The sequence below is a fragment of the Ornithodoros turicata genome, chromosome 7 (genome assembly GCF_037126465.1).
Source record: "Ornithodoros turicata isolate Travis chromosome 7, ASM3712646v1, whole genome shotgun sequence".
NCBI classification, from domain to species: domain Eukaryota; kingdom Metazoa; phylum Arthropoda; class Arachnida; order Ixodida; family Argasidae; genus Ornithodoros; species Ornithodoros turicata.
In genome coordinates, this window is record NC_088207.1 from 46,449,891 (window position 1) to 46,472,792 (window position 22,902).

A 22,902-nucleotide genomic window follows, 5' to 3' on the forward strand; every position below is an offset into this window, starting at 1 on the left:
TAGAACGTGATGGGCTGCAGACCCATTGACATGAGGACCCACCGAATACCCCAGAAATATTCCGGTGTGTCCCGGCTGCCGCGAGACACGCAACGCAGTCTCAGTGAGAACACGAGAAGGTGCCCCTGGAAGACTGCCGTGACATCGGCTAGTCTGGCGTCATCCAGCGGGAACCACAACGCGGTCTGCTGGAACAGTGAAGCGTCAGAGCACGTTATGTGGGCATTGCTGTACAGCGCAGTTTGTCGTCCATGAGGCAGGTGTGGTGACCAGCACATGTGTAGCTCTTTCTACCGCTCTGTCCACAAGTGTTCTATTCTTGTAGGTCAAGAGGAGCAAGTAATGCACCTTGTACGGCAGAGTCACTCATAAAGTTTATTATCTCGTTTCGTTTCCCTTACGGTGCACCATATATATTTTCAGATCTTTTCAATAATTCAATTTCTTTTCGTAGACTATTGGGCATAAGGAAAGAACATGTCAAATGCCTTACACGAAATCACACACGTCACGTGCGCTCATTACTGTTCCGGGTTTGCACAAAAATGCTTCCCTAAATTGTGGCAAGTTCATAAGGGGCAAAATGCATCGATACTTCGACGAAAGTTTGTCGACGTCTCCGCTAGAACTGCATGTCAGCAGGCAAGTACGCAGGAAGAAAAGCCGGTCCCGTACTGTTGCTTCGCGCTCGCTGGCTCGTTGGTGTGTCACGCTGAATCTGGAAGGTGAAAATGCACATCACATCACATGAGCAACACTGTCTTCCATGGTGTCCGCACTCACTCAACCGCACATTTCTAAGGAAGCCTGAAGCTCGCACCGCGGCAAGAATGCTGTTCCCGTTCCGACCGGTATACCTTTGCGATGGGGCTCACGTCGGCAGTTGCGGGTGTGAAAACTGCCGACACGAGGGCCTGCGGAAAGGTACACCAAGTCGGTATCGTGCTCATGCCTCCCGACGCCTCAAACAGCAAAATAACCACGGACGTTGCCCTTAAAGCACCATTGAATACTGGCAGCATCCTTTGAGCAATGCTATCTATAGCATATCCTCACACGCGGTCATTTGTAGAGATACTGTGGACGCGGGAACATCACTACGGTCTGTGGTCGGTGCCCCCATTGTGCCCCAGGTGGATTGCCTGGGTTTCTTGTAGGGTCAGCGAATTTGTAAAATCCTCCAGAAGCGCCTCAGCATAGCTATATATATATATACCTCTTAGTATAAGACTATAGCTCGCCTGGCAGGTTCATATTTCTACGCAGTTTTCGTCACCTCGAACAGTGTACCAATAGGCCAGAAAGGTCCTTGCAGTCAAACTGAATTTAGCTGGTGTATACGCTGACGACATGGTATACTCACAAATCGTTCAATGTCGAGCATTAACAAAGTTATTCGAAGGTTCTTTCATGCTATCAAGGTCCCTACGCTACACCAACTTACAAGTCATAGCTTGCCTTGATGCCATGAGACCACATGAAAAGCTGCTGAAGAAACACATCGGTGTTATTGGCATGCTTTGGCGATACGCGGTTGTATTGTTTCACCATGCAAGCTGAGTGCTTGCGGAAGGCCTCCCACGTTCCTTTGGTCCACCAAGATTCTCTCGCTCCATCAGGCCTCAATAACGTTCCATCTCCAGTGACGGCTGCAGCGACGGTCACACTCATCATGGTTAGGAACGAGCCGTAGTTGAAGGCTTTCTCTTTCAGACCCAAGTGGAACATAGGCGCTATTAAAGCAGCTGCGGGCACGTACAGTATCGCGTCTTCGTCGATGTAATGCGTCTGGTCATCTGTCACCAGCTTGCTGAGCCTCAGGTACTTCTCGGTACGGGGATGTTTCATGGTTATCTTGGCGTGAATCTCGGCGAGCCTACGATAGCCCAGGACGAATTCCCCGGGTATGGTAAGGGAGACGTAGTCCAAATCGGCTGCCATGCTCGGGTAATTGACGATGATGATATTCACATTCTTCAGCTTCTGTATTGCTGCGAGCCGTGACGGTAGCTCCATCCACTGCACGTAGTCCGGCACCCTTCCCCTCAGAATATGAAACATGTCCCGGACGGCATTAGTGATGGTGGCATTGTAGCGCTTTTCCATCAGGCGCGGCCAAACGAAGGGTAGGAGCTCTGTGGTAACCTGAGCGCACCTGGAATTGAAGACGTGCGCTTGCATTCATCTCCGTGAAATTGCAAATAAGTATTTTGTGTAACACCGTACAGTATCCATAGTTAGGATGACCCTTACGCAGCGTTTCTTGAATATGGACAGAAGTTTTCGTTTGGACAGACATTCATACTGACAGTTTGGAGATGTGAGGCGTTTTGCCTGTGCACTGCTCAAATGACAAGCATTCAGTGCAGCTGCGTCCATATTTCGAACATCTGTCCATGCACACAAGACATGCTCCCTACTGAACACCGTTCCATTATAGTACTTGTGTCCGAGGTAGCGTTTTGCTACTAGAGTAGCCACACCATGCTTGCAAGTACAGGATTTAGTGCGTCACTATCATGATGCCTTTCCACGACATGCTTGTATGAAAAGCTTTTGACTCGCAAAACCTACAACGAATGGTTAAGAAGAAAGTCACTGAAAAGGTTAGTCACCTGTAGGACTCGAACCCACATCATCTGAATTGCCGGTCCAGGGCTCTACCAATTCTTAGGCACTTGAAGCTTGTGTGTTGTTGTTGTGTGTGTGTTTCTGTGTTCCAGCCTCAGAACATAAATTTACGTCGTATTCAACGAATGTGGAATTCAAACAAGCGGAACGATGGTCAGTCCGGGATATCCCCCCCCCCCCCCGAGCGCAGACGACACCCCCTGTTAAACCTCCCCTGCGGAGGACTTAGTTTCTGGAGAACTCGTAGAATTCCTCTAGTTGCTGGCACCCTCGGTTGGTCTTCAACCATCATTGGGATCAGTTAGACTGACGCAGTCAGGTCGGCGGGTGGCATAGCTCCCAAACAATCAATTGAAGTGTCTAACCCGCCTTAAAATGGTGACTGCACTTTCTGCAATACTCCTCGAACATGGTGTAGTATGATATAATGCTGCGGAAGCCCGAGATCGGTTAGCCTGCCCGCGGTTACGATCACCCCCCTTTCCCCCGCGACATTAGACGCAAATCACGTTCGCAAGCGCTGACATTTGTCCAACTTACTTGTCCAAGATGTCGTCGCTCCGCTGCATCTCGTACTGGCGGAAGTAGTCATACCTGAGGATCTCCACTGCAGCTCGAACCATGAAGTACAGTTTGAAAATAAGCATGTCCGTAAGGACAGTCATTGTGTAGTTGGCCACAGACTGGAGTTGTTGCATTCCAGTTATGAGAACATTACTGTTGATTGTCCGCTTGTGTCTCGCTATGTCGTCGGTGATTTTCCTGTTGATTACGTTGATCCACATGTGTGCAGTGACGCCGGGTATGATGTCGCCGACGTCCTTCATGGTATACAGGCCAGTCTCGAGATTCCCTTTCACCCTTCGATGGACTTGCTCATCGACCTCATTAATGTCCCTGTGCTGGCTGGCGACGTCGTCGGTCTGGAGCGCTATCTGGAGGACAGTCCTGATGTATTCGTTATAGGACACGCGACTGGACACCGGCTCAACCCTGGTCGATATAGGCGGGGTAACTTTAATGTGCATTAGTTCATTACTTTCTACGCTCATAAAGACGATGGAGAAGATGGTTGATATTCCCCCGTACAGGGAAAGGTCGATGAGGTCCTGGATTATAGACACCTTATCTTTGTCTCCTCGCTTCAGGAATTGGAACTGTTGGAGAGTTCGGCCGATGATAGCAGTGGAACCCCTGGGTTCGTCCATGAAGGCAATACAAGATCTGTAGAGAATGGCGAGGAGGTGTTCTCCGTCGGGCATTGGCTTTTGAAACTCCTCGCTCATGAATACTCGGTGTACCATCCTTAAGAAGTTGTCCCTGGTGTCTTGACGGAAAGATCCTGTCTTGTTGATCCAGTGGCTGCAGACGTACTCGTAGAAATTGTTGCATGGTTCGTACAGCGGGTTGATATTCCGGTAGGTGTAGTTAGCTGCCTTTCTGCATTGTATATCGTAGCACAGCAGCTGCTCGGCGGGAGTAAGGCTCCGTCTTGAGGAGTAGCTGTAGAGAGTCAGAAAAAGGACTACAGCGCACATGATCGCAGCCATGATGGAAGTGGAGACGATGTGACTCGTAGACTTTTTCTCTCCAGGTGCGTATTGGTCGTTAGGGATGTCACCGAATTCTGTGCATAACGGGGAGTACCTTCGTTAGTTCTGCCTGCCAGTCTACAAAGTTTTCAAAGCACTAAGAGCACCTTTGGTGGCACAGGTTGTACAGCTTGGGACAGAAGGTTACGGAACGCGGCGCTGGCGTATTTCTTCATCGGAGCGGCCCCTTGCTGGCTATAAATAAGATCGTATAAGGAACGGGTGGCCGGATATTTTATCCATGTCTCAGTATGTGTGTCCGCTCCTGTTTGCTGCTAGGGCGCCGCTCCAATGGAGAAATGCGACTCCCCGGTGTTCCGTAAACTTTTGTCCCAAGCTGTACCTTGAGAAGTTAAAGGGAGATGTTCGCGAAAGGCGGATCTGTTTTCAAGACGTTCGTTTACATACGTACACACGTACGGCAGTCACATTCGTAGATATGAACCTGCATTCGAAGTTTAACAGCAAAATTGTGTAAGCGTACTGGGGTAGCCAGTTAGACTTCGTCGAAACTCACATCCCCATTTTTTTTCTTTATCACATCACATCATAACAGCAAATTGCGAATGCAGGGACCAGATATTTATCCAGACCACCCTACACCCCCAAAAGTTTGGCGACACCCCCTAACTTTTCTTAGTTGTAACTGTAACTGTCCCCACCCCCGTGCTTGAGATTCTGGATAACCCACTGCGGAATTCATCTGGCTCTGAAATCACTGCAGGCATCACAGCCGCAGCCACGGGAGAGGTCACGTGTTTGCGATAACCAATAGGAATGGCTGTCGCTCCTCTGACGTCAGAGGTAGACGCACAAGTGTGTGCAAGTTGTTATCTCGCCAACTTCAACACCTAGAAAAGTTATTTTTCGGTAACGCCGGCACTGCCTAGAGCACGCAGAGGAGGGGGGGGGGAGGGGGGCTCCTTCCCTCGGACTCCCCTAAAAAAGCTACACTTCAGAGTATCGACACTCAGGCGAAAGGGGAGTTGGAACCGCCATGTTGTTTCCGTTTTGACTTCTAGCCCCACCTGTACTTCGGCAATAGATATAGTTGAAGTTGAAGATAGTTGAAGTTCGACAGTGGAAGAAACACTTCGAAGAGCGCTCCATGGATGGCGTTGGAGGTCACACGGAAACATGGCGGCTCCATCTCACCCTTTTGTCTCAGTGTCTGAAGCGTAGCCTATTTAGTGACTCTAGACTCCCCCACCCACCCGGGGGAAAATATTGACACAGCCTGAACTAACCACCAGCTCCCGTGGCATAGTGGTTAAATAAGCCCAGAAAGCCATCCAGAAGATTCTGTTTCTGGCGAATTACGAAGGGATGTAACTCGACGTGACAACTAACACAAAAAAGTTCTCTGTACGCAGTATTTTTCTTGGAATAAAACGTCCCCGAACTCCCGAAGATCGACGCACGCGTTCCCGCTCGACTCGTTCTGCAGGATGAAACGAGGAGGAGGAGGATTGTGATGTCATCAGGGTTAGAACGGTTACAAGAGAGACCGTGTTCCAATCGGCGCCGGCGCTTTTCGCACTTTTTTTTTCTTTTCGTTTCTACACCCAGTTCTCTGTGTAGCAGACGACAATTCTCCAACCAAACAGATCAGTTAGCAGGTTGCACCGCGATGACGTCAAAACGACTCTGGCGGCTAGTTGCGGGCATTGCCACCGTTGCGCGTGGTCGCGATTTTCAAAATGAATTCCACGATATGTATGCATCTGTCGAGTGAATCACTTCGCGTAGTGCATTTTAGCAGTCATGTTAAGGGCTTGGTTTGAAACAAAATGGTCGTGACTGAAGAGAACGGGAGGCGGGTTCGAATCCCCGCAGCGGCTGTGCTGTCTAGGGTTTCCAGACGAATGTCGGCACAGTTCCCCTTGAAGTCGGCCCAGGACGCATACTAACCCCTCTGTCCCCCACTCCTTCCTGCTGTCCTCTCTCCATCTGTCCACATCTGTACGCCGCTCATAGCCACAGTTGCTTCGCGGCGCTAACACGGAAATAAAAAAAACCCTGAACTAACCTTATTTAAACTTCCTTTACTTCGTCTAACCTGATCGAAACCGCGTAAAACCGCTTCCTCCTCAGCGCAATTCTCTGGCGTCCATCACAGTGGGTGCATGGTGTTGTGAACAACGTCGCAAACCCGTAGCGATTATGGCACTTCCGTGCTACAGACTGAGCAGCTCGAGGAACCCACAGCTCACCTGCGTGAGGGCGCTCAGCACGACCTGCTTCTACTTGATGGAGATCGAACTGCAGTTCCAGGTCGTCGTACTCCGGAGAGCCGACGCCTGGTTTCTTGTACTTGCTCTTTGTTTTCTTGGTGGTGGCGCTGGCACGTCCAGATTTCTTTCCCATAATGATGTCTTCCCTCCGTAGCTGCTGGAGCACAGGTATGGTTCCGAATGGCTACAGGCGGGACAATGAAGCTTCCTCTCGGGCTTATGGCTCGTGTCACGGGACTGAGCGAGCTCACCTCTCGTGAACTTCTTCTTCTTCCTCGTCCATTGGCTTCCCTGCATCTCCCTTTTGAATTTCTTCTTGCTCTTTGGTATTTATTGAATATGCAAGCAGATACGTGAGAACGACAAAGAAAAACATTTTAAGTAGAGCGCCTGAATAGTAGCTTCTTCAAGGGAGCTAGTATTAAGTACAAATTAATATTAAGTACAAATCTAATCACCAACAAGCTACCTAATCCATGTACTCCCCTCCCCCCACCAGCCGACATTCTAGCGAAGAAGGGGAACATACTCCTCAACCAAAACCCTTAGTGGCTAACGGCCATTGCTCTGGCCTGAGCTGGAAGAAGAAGAAGAAGAAGAATGGCCAGGTGGTGCTTAGTGCTGTGAATGGCCAATGGCTGTGTGAATGGCCAGTGGTGCCCTATGGCAAGCCCTATCACCACCACCACCACCACCACCGGTGCTTAGTGCTGTGCTTAGTGGTGGAAGAAGAAGCAGAAGAAGAAGAATAGAGCAGTAAACCACATATTCGATTGATTGGCTCGGACTCGGGCTGCTTCGGACGTTTCTAGTGTCTCCTTGCTCCTGCAAAGGAGTCATTCGTAGAGCTTTTGGCTCTGCTCTGCTTCGGCGATCTCGGACGGACCCCTTTTACCCTGCTCTGCGGCTTGATTGCTTGTGCTCGAGGTGAGGGAGATTGGCCAGTTCTCAGCAAGGAGGAGCTATGGCTCCTCCCATAGGCGACCCTGATCGCTACTGGTCGGCCTCTGTTGATATTCTTGCATTTCCACTAGACCATTTTTTTGCGAACGGGTTAGGTAGCATTCCCGTGGTTCTGAGGCCAACAAACGGTTCACGTATTGGCTCCAAGAACCCCAAGGCGTTAATTCGCAACCTTGAATTAGTCACCCCTGACTTCCGGGACATCACAGAGGTCAGGCAATACGGGAAGGACGGTATCGTGTGTAGGTCCCGGAACCTGGAAGTTGTCCACGCTTTGCTGTCGACGCTCTGTTTTGGTGGCATCCCCGTGCAACCCTTCGTTCCGCACCATCTCGCCTGCACGAAGGGCGTCGTGAGAGGCGTCGATGTTTCCCTTCACGCGTGCGAGCTCCTTGATCTCTTCGACTCCATCGGGGTGCTTGAAGCCTTTCGCTGCAGTCGCATGGAAAACGGGAGACGGATCCCCACTGAAACGGTCATTGTGACGTTTGCCGGTCATTGCTGTCCCTCTGAGATCAAATCCTGGCCACTCATCTTTCGTGTGGACCCCTTCACCCGCAGGCCTCTTCAATGCAAACGCTGCTTTCGCTTCGGTCACACTGCCAAGAGCTGCAAGTCCGATGTACGCTGCCGACGCTGTGGTGACCAACATGACGAATCCTCCTGCCCTGCTGGGTCACCGCTGAAATGCTGCCTGTGCGGTGAAGCTCACCTTGCTGATTGTGAGACTTGCAGTAGCCGAGACCAAGAGACTTCTCTGCTGGAAATCATGGACACGCGTCACTGCTCGCGGTATGATGCTGCCGCTGTCATGAAAGGCCGTGGGTTCAGCTTTGCACGAAAAGCTCAGACACCTGTTGATGGTAACCTCGAGAAGCTGATCACCAGCGCCGTCGAGGCAGCTGTGTCCAAATTGAGGGACGAGATCAGCCCATTGATTGCTCTGGTCACGTCTCTGTTCCCTACTCTGTCAGAGGCTGTGCTGTCTGATGGTCCCAAGGTTCCTTCCTCTCCTAGTGCGGACACCGGGGTTCATCCGCCGCAACCTGCACCCGTTACCTCTCACCCCGTCGCCATCCCTCCTCCGCTCTCTCTGCCTGATTGTACTGTCGCAGATTCCATGATGGATGATGATGATGTTCCCTCTACCTCAAAGCGCGGTGCCTCTCCTTCACCACCTCTGTGCTCTGCCTCCGTTGGCAAACGCAACAGGAACAACATTAAGAACTGCAGCAAGAACGGTGACAACCACGATCATAAGAATGGCAGTCAAACCGACAGCAAGACCCGCGGCAAGACAGGCGTCTGCGATGTCCTTGCGGCTGCGGTTGCTCAGTCTATCCTCGGGGATGAGTAACGTCCGCGTGCTTCAGTGGAACTGCTACTCTGTTTTTTCCGCTTTACCTGACTTACATTCCTTAGTCTCCTCTGTCTCCCCCGATGTGATACTGTTACAAGAAACATGGCTTGCTCCTTATCGTTCCTTTTCTCTCCCTGGCTTTCACTCCTTTCGGTTGGACAGGCGTGCCAGTAGAGGTGGCGGCCTGCTAACCCTCATTTCCTCTAGGCTTGTTCACTCTTCGCGTATCATGGTGCAGGTGATGTCTGCAGAATGCGAGGTACTAGCGGTGCAGCTCCGCATGCCGGGCAATCGCCCCTTGTGTTTTATCAACGTTTACTGTCCGGCAGGATTTCGGTCCTCCTCTACCTTTGATCATGTGGTTTCCAAGATGGCCGGCGACTATATTGTTGCGGGAGATTTCAACTCGCATCATGTCATGTGGGATAACAGGACTGATGCCCGTGGCAGCGAACTGTGGGACTGGATCTGTCACCATAACCTTTCTCTTGCAAATGATGGGTCAGTGACTTTTGCACGCGGCTCTTCGCGCTCCGTTCTCGACCTCACGCTGTACAGCTCACGCGTTCCGGTTCTGTCATGGAAAGTTGTCTCCTGTGGAACATCTAGTGATCACCTTCCTGTTTTCTTCGAGGTGCCTTCGGCAGCCCAACGTCTCTCCCTCGTCATCCACCACAATCGCTCACTCCAGGAAAAGAAAGTTACTGCGCTGTTGCAGACCTGCAACAACATGCCAATGGGTGATCGTGCTGCTGCTGCCGTATCTATTATTTCCCAGGCCATTGGGTCATCTTCTTTCCAAGTGCGCAAACGCTCACCTTCGAATTGTGCTCCCTGGTGGAATGAGTCCTGTACAAGGGATTATAGGCGACGGAAAGCTGCATGGAAGCAACTGCTGTCCAACTCGTGCTATGCCAACTGGACACGCTACCAGATCCTAAAGGCCACTTTCAAGAGGACTGTCTCTTCTTCCAAGCGTGCGTTTCACAACGAGCACAATTCTTTCCTATCTCTCCCGAAACAACGGAGGGCTCTTCACCGGCACATCTCGTTCCTCCGGGGCCAGACTTCATGTTCACCTGGCGAGCTCCACGTTTTATCCGATGCAGATGCCATGTCTCGTCTTGAAGATGTTGCCAAGGGCCTCGCCGCGCGCTTCCATAACACTGTTGCCCTACCTCCTCCTCCTCCGTTCTCCGTGTCGCCGCACCCTGGATTCGTAGCAGTCGAATGGGACGAATTGGACTGCATTATCCGTGCGCTCCCTTCATCTGCTCCCGGTCCGGATGGCGTATCAGCTCGAATGATGAAATTTCTGTGGTCTGCTCACCCCAACGTCGTGCTTGAAATTGTCAACACCTCTCTGAGCTCGTCCTGGATCCCCCCTGACTGGAAAGTAGCAAGGGTTATCCTGTTGAAGAAGGTTGCGTCCAAGGGCCTTGCCATTGACAATATTCGGCCGATCGCGCTAACGTCTGTCCTGTGCAAGACCGTGGAGCGAGTGATCCACCGCCGGTTGTCTGATTTTGTTGAGTCCAATAATATCTACAACTGTACCCAGATCGGCTTCCGTCAGCGCTGTTCCGTCTGGATGGGTCACGTCAACCTCGAGAGCCAAATACGCCGCGCACAGGAGGATGGGGACCTCTCAGCTCTGGTGACGTTAGACATTGCACAGGCATATGACAGCATTGAGCACCGCGTCCTGCTGCACAGGCTGGCTGCTGTCCGTATCCCTCCCTATATTCTCTCCTGGGTCAGGAATTTTCTCTCTGGAAGATCTTTCCAATGCTCGGACCGCCACCTCGTCTCTTCCCCTCATCAGCTGTTTAGAGGGGTGCCTCAAGGTTCTGTCCTTTCCCCTCTGCTCTTTAACATACTCATGAGCTCCCTTCCATTGGACGCGAATATTCTGACAATCACTTACGCAGATGACATCGCCTTTTTCGCCTCGGCCTCATCGCTGCACTTGTTGTACACGCTGACCCAGCAATACATCGACACTATTGTGGCTTGGACCACATCCGCTCATCTGAGTCTAAAGGTCCAGAAATGTGCCGTGCTCCTATTTCCGCCTGTGGGCTTCCGTGGTGTGGTGCCCAGCTTCAATCTTTTGATAGGCAACGATCGCATCGACCAACCTGAGTCTCTGAAGTATCTGGGTGTGTGGTATGATCACAGGATGGATTGGGGCCGCCACATTGACCACATCAGCCGAAGAGCCTCCGCGGCACTGGGTTGCATCCAGCGTTGTTCCAGCGTTCGTGTTGGTATGCGCAGGAATGCCCTCCTTTATGTCTATCGTTGCTATGTCCGTCCCATCCTCGAATATGGCTGTGTCCTTTTCTCTCATCTCCCAGACTACCGGATAAGCAAGCTGCTCGTCTTAGAGAGGAAAGCGCTCCGCATGTGTCTCGGCCTTCCCAGGTATACTGCTAACGACGCCCTGTATCTTGAGGCGGGTGTGCTCCCACTGAAAGCCCGCTTTCATCTTTTAACAGTGAGCACTTTCCTGTCTCTGGCGCAGAGCCCTCTTGCTTCTCACCACATTGAATCGTTCAGAGATTTGGGTTCCTGGACTAGCAGGCGGTGGCGCAGATCCAATATTCCCCAGTTGCTATTTGCCCAATCTCTCCTGTCGCCCCTGAATGTTTCGCTTGCCCATGTCCCCCAGCCGGTTGTGCCTCCCGCGCCAGCCTCTGTCCAGGTTCTCAGCATCTTTCATTCGGATGCCAAACATGCCCCTCTCACTTATTTGAAAGCAGAGCTTGACACTCACATGTCTCAGTTTCCCAATCACCTGGTCATCGCCACGGACGCATCTGTCTCTGAGGAACGGGCGGGAGTTGGCATTGTCATTCCGCAGCTCGACTTGCACAGTCCCGTCCGCCTCCCGGACTACACACCGGTCTTTCACAGTGAGTTTCTAGCCATGCTCCTAGCGCTGATGAGGGTTCCCATCGCTTTCAAAATGGTGCTCCTCCTCTCTGACTCTCTTTCTGTGATTTCCTCCCTTGAGAGTCCTACAAGCCCCTTGCTCGCCACCTTAGTTGCTTTTGCACCTAGCCACATCTCCAATCTCCTTGTCACCTGGATTCCTGGTCACCGCGGTCTCCCGCTCAACGAAGCCGCTGACACCCTGGCTAATATGGCACTCTCTGGGCCAATCCTGGATGTCCTTCCTCCAATAGCTGACATCGTCCGGGCGCGCTACAGACGCTTCCTTTCAGTCGCGCGGCGTCGCCCTCCACGTCCTGGCTATGAACACCTCTTATTCCGTTGGAATCCTGAGCATTGTGGCTGCCGTGTGTTCGAAACTTCTGTAACGCGTGCTCGGTGCCTCTCCCTCCCATTGAACTTCTATCTTCACCGTGCTGGCCTCGAATCGGCACCTGCGTGCCCGCACTGCGGACAAACCGAGACTGTCCATCACTTCTTTCTCGATTGCCCCTCCTACGCCACCATTCGTCGTCGCCTTCTCGTCCCCCCTCTTCTCTCCATCGGTGCTCAGCTCTCCCTGACATCTCTGCTATCCCTTGGAGCCTCCCATAATGGCGTTAGGGACCGCGCTGTTCTCCATAGTATCATGTCATTCATCTCCAGCTCTAACCGATTCTAACTCTTTTGAGAGGATCTAACTCTGAGTGGATCTAACTTCTTTCTAACATCCTGTTGACCGCACCTCAGTAGTCCTGGCCAATCTCCCTAGCGGATAAGCGCCATCCCGCTTGAGGAGCAACAACAACAACAACAACAACCACATATTCCTGCGTCACCAAGCACCAAATCCAAGCATCTGGTACTGGCCAATCGCCCTTAGTGGATAACGGCCATTTCCCCGAGGATGAAGAAGAAGAAGAAGCACCAAAACGCAGCTACTTCAACTCTACTACTCTGTATTAAGAGGCGCGGTGTCTTGTCTGCTTCATTTGGTGACTGGTGGGGTGTTGTTGCCGAGTGGTTTGCCTTTCACTTGAGAAGAACGGAAGGGAACGAAGCGCACAAGGAGGACACTGGTATTTCTTGCGGTGCCGGGTAGCGCAAACTTTAGGCCTATACCGTTATCTCAGCCGCCTCTTAGCCGGTATTTTAGCGTGCCTGACATTGGTGTCAAATCCGTGATCAGCTGCACAATGGCGTCGGTCGCAGACGCTAAGCTGCATGCTGTCTGCAAGGGGGCGTGCCATATTTCGGAATCATCTGCCGCCCTCACAGTTCCAGCAAGTTGGGCCCCGCTGGACATGGAACGACTGCAGCACCTGCTGCGTTTTCTTTCTTCGGTGCGATGTACTGCCTTTCTCAAACCAAAACGAAGATTTCCCTTCTTCGATTATCCCTGGAACGCGGTGCTCAAATCAACTTCGTAGTTGACAACTGTTGATTTGAAGATTGAGATGCAGAAGCTGTTGAGCACGACACAAGGTTCTGCCTGTTTTACGGATCACTAAGTGATTCAGGAAATGCGTGCACCTCGGGAAGGGACTCGTTGCCATTACCTATGTGTTTTGCAAGTACAGGTATAATACTTTCTGGGAGTACAATGACAGTTTACAGCACGGGCAGTTTGCACGAATAAGGATGGACCTAGTTTGTGGAAAATTATCATATGCAGCTATGATAACATACATAAAACATGTAAACCACGACGATTAGCCGAGACTAGCAAGAAACAGGGACAACGAAAGCACGTAAGCCTTCAAAGCCCAAGAAACAATGAAATTCAGTGACTCCTGTCATCGGTACCTTCTCCCCCCGTTTATCGAATTTCCTTGCAATACATAAACATATCTTACTACGCCGCATATCGGCAAAAGACCCTGCATACAATGACAGAGTAAGCGTGACTGCAATGAAGTCATGAAATGCCGCTTCAGAAGTTCATTAAAATAATGACGACAAACTTGATACGCCTTGTGGACCCGCATATTCTCTGATATTTTGCGACCACCAAAAGAATACACCGTGAAGCAACGGAAGTTCGTTTTGAAGGTCGATCATCAAAAGTGTATCTTTTACGTCTAAAGCAACAACAATTTACCAAGTTCTGTTCAGACCTTCGTACATGGTACTGAATCTTGAATCGGCTCTCGCTTCAACCAGGAAAATGAAAAGCTCGAAACGAAAAGCCATTTGGAAAAGCTCGACTCTGTGAAAACGTTGCCAAAATGCCGAAAACGACGTCAAGACTGGCTGACAAACCAAAGAGGAAAAGGGACCTTGTTAGCCCTTTCTTCGAGCGCTTGATTTCAAGTACGATGCCTTGTTTCGTCCCCCGTCTTCTTCATCAGTATCTGTTTCCGCCTGGCTGCCGTGAAACTTTGGTTTCCGATCACGTTCCTTTTCGGCGAGTGAAAAACATGTGTGCGCACAACTTTATACTTCGTGGTATCCAAAATAGTTCTTTGCGTGCGTTGCATGTGGTGCAGGAGCTGAGGGATGACATAATACGACGTATGTATTATTTATTTTATTTACGACTAACGGTATCTGCTGTTTGGCAGCCAAAGCTCGAGGAAGTAATAAAATGGGAGTTTACAATAAACAGAAAAGATGATACAAGTCATGCCTGCACGTCTGGGGAATAGGGTGAGCACATAAGACCGGTTGACAAACAATTCATATCCACAGTGTAGAGTGCGTTAGAATATTTACAATATTAGAGCAGAGCAAGTGATTAGAACATCTTCGAGATCATTTAATATATCTGTGCGCATCAAATTCCGAAGTACAATTACTAGAAGTAACTAAAGAGTTCATGATTTAATCGTGTGTTCGCAGGAACGTCATCCTCGCAGATTATTCTAGTGGAAGAAAAAGCGAAAACACTGCTCACGGAGCCGAAGTTCCGTCCCGCGTTATATTGAGCATTCACACGGTGCCGGAATATCGGGAGTGGCGTACCGCGCACTTAGCAGACGACACTTGGCAGACGACACCGGCAGCGTCTTTTCCTGTCGTCTGCTACTTGAATATCTTGTGGCGTTGTCCCGGGATATTCCCCACGGTTAGCAGTGTCAACGTCACCAAGACACAGAAGGCCTGTTTATTGCATTCTCTCCCTCCTTCGCTACATGGACATATAAAGTCAGAGTTCGTCTGCTACTGCTGCGAATTCAAAAACTCCCAAATGATTGCACCTAACTTATAACCTGTAGACTTGAATCTGTTGACAAAAAGTGCAACACACTTCTGAGAAAGATATGGGACCGTTTTGCGCTTTATTTTGAAGTTTTTGCCATTTAGCACGCGAGGACGTTCAATCACTACTCGCAGACGACGGTGGTTCGTCTCCATGGCTACGACCGCTGAAAGCACGTTCATGATTGGCTACGGCCGTTGAAAACACGATTCTGATTGGCTGACTCTTAGTTGTTACGTCACGTTGACGAGTGAGCAAGCTTTCTCTATCTAGGTGGTGTTTGCAGTGGACGTGAAGACACGACGTTGAGCGTTCGCGCTCACGTAACAGCAGAAAGCTATGACATTTTTCGCATCATCTGCTGGCGTGTTCTGAGGAATGTCACTGGCGTGAAAACACGGAAAAGAGATTGTTTCAATCGGGAGTTGTCCTTGGTTCGAAGGAATATTCGTGGACATCGACGCGTGATGTCGACACATGTAAGTGAAGTTTTGAAGTGAAGTAACAGAAGTTCAGAAGCGTTCAAGGAGGATTCACAAAGGAAACACAAAGCTAAATAACACTCTCACGGCGAACGTACAAAATTCCGCTGCGATTTCCGTCACGGGCGCAGATTCTCTGGCTGATCACCGTTCCTTCCATCCAGGAGAACAGCTCGTAATGACGCTAATAATACCCAAAGCTCGCGGAACAATACGAACATCGGGACGTCGATCACTGCGGGCCGCGATAATGCCTTTGATGTATGAAAGGGAGCTGCTATGAATTATGATCTGCCAGTACGACATTAAAGGACTCTGCTGGAATAACTGCGCAGAGAAGAAAAGGGCTCAGAAACGCACACACACAAAAAAATGGCACAGCTTTGCCCCGAGGTAGTTTGTCTTTATTTGGCACAATCGCGCTCTGTCTTTGTCCGTCGCCGAACACCCTAAACAAACGGAACACAACGGCTGCGAAAAGTGAAAACGGTAACGAGCTTTTTCCCAGTTTCCTCCTTGGGGCGATGTGGCAACGCACAGAGGGACACACAGTATACACAGAGAATCACGAGAGAGAAAGAGAGAGAGGGAAAAAAAGAGGTATAGAGATATGGCAAAAAGCGTTGTGCGGTTTGGTGCGAATTGTTTGTCGTGCTTTTATGACGGGTTATGAGTTCGCTGTTTGGATGGGAAAGGGGGATGAAACAATAGTTGTGGCCCCGGGGGTAAGGGTAAACAACCGCGTCTTTCACTTCAGAAGCTATGCGAGTGCACAAAAAGAGTGCTGAAGGATATGTTATATGTGCGCATTTTTTGTAACCTTATATGGCAACTGTATCGCAGTTCATCCGATGGTTCACCTATATGTTCAAATGTGGCTAAAAGGACCTAAAAATGTCTTCGAAGTGGCACTACAAATATGGCTGAAAAAAAAATAAATAAAGAAAGTGATGTCCTATGCCTATGTAAAATCTACTTAACGAAATCCGACTCACAGTGTATGTTAAGCTCAGTACGAAACCGGCTTGTTGAGACCATATAGGCAGAACTCGTCCCTTGCACGAACCGACCCCAACTGCACCTTATTGTCACGCCTCTATGATGCCGTACGGTCCTTAGAGTCCGCAATTCATCGTCCGAAACCCAATGTTCTGCCAGGATCAGCATTCCTGTACAAGATAGGAGTCGCTGGAACGCACAGCCCGTGCGTCAGCACAGCACCAGTACAGCCCGGGATTACCAGAGCACTATCACAAGAGAGTGATTATGGCGGCGTCATTTAAAATCGACCAAGTGTACTGGAGCAGCTAGGTGCACCGTAGCTGCTAATGTCTTCATTCCCCCCTCCCCCACATCTCTCTCTCTCTCCCTCTCTCTCTCAGCCTATGTACTTGCTTGTTCCGAGATATCGATCATGCAGAAAGAAATTTCCAAGTGGCAAAAAGGTCGAATGCTGGAACCAAGTGTTGTCCCATAGCAGGACATGCTTCTGATTTCGTCGGCGCCATCAAAAGCGGTTGATGATAGGCCGAAAGTGGCGCTTTTAACTTATTGCACCCCCTAACTTTTTGCAAGCCTCCTTTTAGACTTCCACGTGCCCCTCTCAGCGCAACACTGAAATGCTCTTTCGGTCCTATTTTATTGTCCGTCTTTGTTTTGAGGGATATACGAGTACTATTGGAGATTGATCATTTATTTCGAAGCCTCAGTTGAGTGGGAGGCTTGGGTGAGAAAAGTGCGCTCCCAAATCTACTGGCGTCATCATTCTTTCTTTGGCCGAGTTGGAGACTGGACAGTGAAAGAAGCAAAAAAAAAACAAACAAACTACTTTTGTATAAAATCCTCTCTCACGGGACCGCCATTCCGAAAGTCTGGGTCGTTCTTATGTGATGAGAACGTATTTCAGGCACGAGGAGCTTATTTGGTACATTTATGTTACTCAGTGGTGGCATGGCCTACATGTGTTACTGATACCTGAATGCTTTACGGATCTCCCATTGAATCGAAGTGTGCCAAATCGTGCCAAACTTAGTTTACCTACTTACCGCGGTGGCGCCAGCTACATGGCCCTGAATGATGGCGATGTCGTTGAATGACACAGTGACAGTGAATGGGATGATATATTTAAGAATAATAAAATCGCGGTTTATGGCACGCCTTGTGAAGAATTGAATTCTAAAGAATAACATTACATGTGTAAATTTTCATATGTTCAATAGAAAAAGTACCACGACAAATAGCAGACGACGGTTAGTCGTCTGCTGTGATCTCTAGGCGAAGAACGCGCCATCAGACGTCCAGCATTTAAATTCTTCAATTTCGTATTGTACATCAGAGTTCCACAGATATAACACTTACTCGAGGTCACAGTGATAACGAATTACACATGAGCGTTGCGCAGAACGCTTGAAACCACAGTGGAGGGAAGCCGCTGCACGGAGGGAGACTGTGCAAAACAATCGTTTCTCTAGCGGCCATGTAGACAGCGCCAATGCGGCAGGTAAGTGAACTAAGCGTGGCATAGCTTTTCATCGGGAGCTTTCAGACTTCTAGTGTACATACATGCAGGCCTGGGTGGTGCAAGAAATGCAGATGTTTCTTGGCAATCTCCCAAATCTGTGTTTGTAGGACACATTCTATGAGACTTACGCGGTACTCCCGCGAAATACAAAGCCAATAAGCATAGAATTAAGTAGAATAACTGTAGCTTCTGCACACTTGTGGAAGCTGTTCTCGAAGCGGCTCGTCGCATGGTGAAGCACTCTTCCATTTGGAAGGAGTTGCCGCCACTGCAACGTGTTGGCGCTGTCTGGCTTACTTTTCGGACGTGTATGAATTGGTGATGCAGTGTCTTCCCGAGGTACATAGCGAGCACGGAGGGTCCGGTTAACTATAATCGCATCCGTTCCAACAACGCCAGCAACGTTCCATCTCTTCGCCAAGAGGGCTGGGCGAGAGTCGTATTGCTCGGCTACTTCTCCTGCGTACATTACGACAGTGCAGTGAAAGCACGCTTTACAGGTGATCGCCACGGATGTACGGACACACTTTTCGTGTGTCTTCACTCCAGACTTGACTGCGTTCTGTAAAATGCATTCCGCATTCCAAGTACTAAAGGTGCATGCTGCTCAGGCACGAAATAGACGCACTTTCTGTAAGGTAGTTGAACTGATCCGTGTATTGTGCAAGCCTAGGTCATGTTTCTGCACAAGGTAAATTCTTCGGGATGGTCCCTTAGGGTAACCTGAAGTGACACTCTACATGTGTCATTGAATATAAAACAGTATTGTTACCAAACGGGAGAAAAAAAAAAGAAAATAAAAAAGATGTAACCAGCCCTTCCCCCCTCGGACAGGAAGTATTTCGTACCCAGTAGCGTAGCCGGAGAAATATTTTGGGATATGTTCTACGGGAACCTTACATGAAGAAGAGGGTTTCACCCTCGCTTTCCTTCTTCCAAATGCACTACCAGAGGTACGATTTCGAGGGCGCCACTGTTCGTACCTGTTGGTCATTATACTCTCTTTCTACGTGCTGACTGGCAAGACCGTCACCCTCCATACCTGTCTTTACGTAGAATTTATTCATTTTTACCACGTCATCATTCAATTTATGCATCTTCGTGCAAAGCTATTGGATTGCATTGGATATGAAAGAAAAATATGGAGAGGATAGTCCCGACCCAGTCATGACGGGCTACATAAAAGCTGTTCTATTTTCACTTCTCCATACAAACAAGCAGTGTCGGGTCCATGATAAGCCTGCAGCTGGTCTTCCTGTAGTCTGTAGTCGACATCCATGTATCGTACGTCGTCCGCGTACATTCTTTTTTTTTGTTTGTTGTTGTTTCAGAAGCTGTAGTGTGAGCTCTCCCTTCGTTAGCCGGACCTTTGAGCACCTATAGATCATCTCCAGCAATTGTCTCGGCGTGGACTGCTTAGTCAGCGGCATGATAACAAACATTCGACGGGTAATCGGATATTGTTTACGTATCCCTAGGAGGAGCAATCGGATTACCGTGGACATTCCGGCTTAAGTCCTCTCTGGTCGTATTTCTTATTCCAGCGCTGATCTCTTTGAGCACGAAACACAAAAGAAACACGTGAGATAACACGCGGCTTGCTTGCTGTTTACAGAGCTCCTATACTCGCAAAACTTCCCCCTACATTTTTCACTTTGTCACTTCGACCTAAAGGATTGAAACTGGTTCATATCCGGGAAGGGGTCATGAAAAGGACGTCTTCAATAGTTATTTGCTCTAAGAAAAAAAAAAGAAAAAAAAAGAGAAGAAGAATGTGTAAAGTAGGGATCAATAGAGCTCCCCGTGTAAACATTGCAGCGACTGAAGCGTCACAGTGGTGGGTGCCGGTCACCCTTGGAACTATTCGCGTGTTCTGGCGTATATGACCGCGTTTGTTTGTTCTGCCCGCCATTGTAGGTCACGTGTCAATGACGTAAATCACGGGGAGCTCTATTATGGCTTCAAGTCCCCCAGATTCCCATCACTCCCCATTTCAACTCGCTGACCGTTAAATTCACTCCCTAGCTAGGACAATGAAGTACACGCAGTGAAGCTTTCAACTGTTTATCGACACAAGCTTTCATGCAGAGGACCACCACTCCTTCCTGCTGTCCTCTCTCCATCTGTCCACATCTGTACGCCGCTCATAGCCACAGTTGCTTCGCGGCGCTAACACAGAATTAAAAAGAAACTGATGAAATGCAGTCCACAGCATGAAAGCATTTGTGTCAATAAACAGTTGAAAGCTTCACTGCGTGTACTTCATTGTGCTTGTGCATCTTGGATTTACCTCTGCTCCCTAACTAGGCAAATGCTAGTTTCCTCAACTTCGCATGAACCTACGGACATTTAGTCCCGAAAGGAACCAATAATTGTGGCAATGCATGTACTCCCCAAAAGTGGCCAAAAATTACTCCTTTTCGAGAGCCGCCTCGGACAAGAACGGCGTAATTAAATCTCGTTGAAGGTATCACCTGGTAATCCCTGTCGCACAGATGCCGGGCCTTTAATCAAAGCTCACATTTCCGTGCAACAGACATTACGCTTAAGGGGGCACCTCGCATTACCACTCAGCCGGCGTCGTGTTTCCGCCTTCTTTCACCCTTTCACCGCATGAGCAATACCACCCTTCGGGCTATACCCTCATTCCAATATCCTCAGAACTTTGCACCGTGTTTTTAGACTGCAGGCCCGAATAAATCTCATTTCGGAGATGACACAGCGTCGACAACGAATAAAGTGTGGTGGTGGTGGCGGCCCTTTCTGCAGATACGAGCGAGCTGCGCTTCTCGCTCCAAGTTACACAACACAGTAAGGGCGGGGAGGACCGACGACCATCTTGAATTTCGTTTCGTTTCGTTCTCGGGTCTTTCGTTTCCGTTGACAATTGGCTTCTGTAACGGCAGAGGGCGGAGGAGGACTCGGGGGATACCAGAGGGCGTACCAGCGAACGTCACGTCCCGATCTAGAAAATGACAAAAGAGACACTGATAGAGCTCTGCTGTGCGGATACGCACAGGGTCGAGCAGGATCGAAGTTGATTATTTCTCCTCCGTACGTGCTGCTGCTGATCCGCTCCATTCGTTGTTGTTCTTTCATGGCGTTCCTATACCGTTTGCTTCTGGGTGTAACTATTTGGAGAAATTGAGTTGAGAACTGCGTGGAGGCGGTATATACCCTTGCTACTTGTTTTACTATGCGGTGGACATCTTGCTTGTCATACCTGTTAGGACGACTTGCTTCTGACGAGTGAGAACCACACCGATCTCAATTTGCATTGCGAAGAAAGAATATGTTTTAATTAATTAAGACGCGACCACCATTTGCACTCGCTTGAGCATTTTGTGAATAATCAGGAAATATGTATTTTTTTTATTTATTTTGCTCGAATTGATATAGCCTACTGCTTTGTGATGAAGTATCTGGAGTTGTGCTGTTATAATGGAACCTGGTTATCGATTTCTGAACAGTTTGCTATCACGCTAACCACTGATTTGCCAGGAATGGAAGCGTAGAAAACGTCACGTGTACCATTTTAAAGCACGAGATAAAAAGACAGGTTGCAACAATGAAAATTGATTATGTCACACACAGCTTTGGCGTATATTATTCAGTATACCTGTCTTCGCCCGTCGAGCTCACCATTAATTCATCCTCTCACATTAACCTCTGTGAAGTAGGGGTAGGGTCCTGTGAGGCTACCACGGGGGAGAACATCCCACGTCATCATCACTTCTCCATCATTTATTGTTGCTGTTGTTGTTGTTGGTGTCTAGAAGCAGGTTGGTTATCTTTGTAAAAACGCGGGCAAAGATCGCACTGGAGCTCATTCCACCTCATGACCTGTTCGTTTTCTGAGTCGATGTATAGCGTCGAGAAAACGTCGGTTGCAGTGTTGGGTGTGGTTTCTTGGTTATTGCGTCGCACAGCGTTCCCCTGTCTCGGAGGCATTTCTCTCCGCTTCAGCTGCTCGAGGATTCCTAACGAACCCAACAGGACGCAATTACTCCAGGGAGAGACCTCCTTTCGCCTGGGTTGCTGCTGACACAACGCTTTAAGTGTCTTCGCTTGTTATCACTCGCTCGCATTGACTATCACTTAGTAGGTCTTTTTTCGATAATGCTACGTATTTTGCAATATCCACGACTTATACGTTGATACGCGCTCTTCTGTGCAGATTTACAACCGGCACAAAAACAAAACAATGTTTATCGAAATATTGTTACTGGTTATCCCAGAAAAAAATGTTACTGACTACTAATTGAAATATGGCAGTCGTTGGAAAATCCAGACAGCGGCGGAAATCGAACCCCGTACCTCTCAATTGCTAGTCGAGCGCTTTATCCATCATGTTATTGAATACTCGTATACTGTATTGAGTTATTTTTAGAACGACGTCCCACGATCATATCTACGTATAACCAAAAGCAGTTTAACATTTTCCTGGCTTTCCAGTCTTCACACTGATAGGGCCACAGCGAGACTATTGTCAACCTCCTATTCAAAGTAAGTTTCCAAGTGGGTGACCTGTACGATATGGACATTGGAGTACGAAAGGCAGCCGGTGGGAAAGAGTACGATAAATAGATAAATAAATAAATCAGGATTATTTGCTATGAATGCACGATATTCGCCGTCAGTGACGCGGCTGGGATCTGACGAACTTCCAGACCACGTCATTCGGGTGTTATAGAGGACGGCTTGAAGAAAAGTGTAAGCCTGTGTGCACAAGTTTGCAACCTAGCGTCTGCAAGAACTAAATAAAGGTATTTGAGAAACGACGCGTATATTGGCATACTTTAGACTGTAGTTTGTATCTAATTTTAAAAAAGAAGAAGAAAGGAAGAAAAAAGAAGCAAAACGAGTAACTTGGGGTTGTGAGTTACCGATTTCTGTAACGCAAATACGTTAGTGGTCATTCTTCGTGACTAAGTAACTACGTCTTACTTCTTTACCAAAGAAAAAAGTAAAAAAAAGTAA

General features: G+C 48.9%; 1 protein-coding gene across 2 annotated transcripts; it reads right to left on the reverse strand.

Annotated features, from left to right (window-relative positions):
- Nucleotides 1–356: 356 nt before the first annotated feature.
- On the reverse strand, nt 357–6,680 carry LOC135399958 (endothelin-converting enzyme homolog). 2 transcript variants are annotated; one of them, XM_064631692.1, is made up of 4 exons: nt 6,437–6,680; nt 3,172–4,258; nt 1,445–2,155; nt 357–718 (listed from the first exon to the last, which is right to left on the reverse strand). In XM_064631692.1, exons 1-4 carry the CDS (start codon nt 6,588–6,590, stop codon nt 490–492), a joined length of 2,181 nt encoding a protein of 726 aa, XP_064487762.1. In that variant the 5' UTR covers nt 6,591–6,680; the 3' UTR covers nt 357–489. The 2 variants fall into 2 exon arrangements, with proteins under 2 accessions (XP_064487762.1, XP_064487763.1); XM_064631693.1 differs by having other exon boundaries at nt 526–718; nt 1,459–2,155.
- Between the last annotated feature and the right edge of the window lie 16,222 nt (nt 6,681–22,902).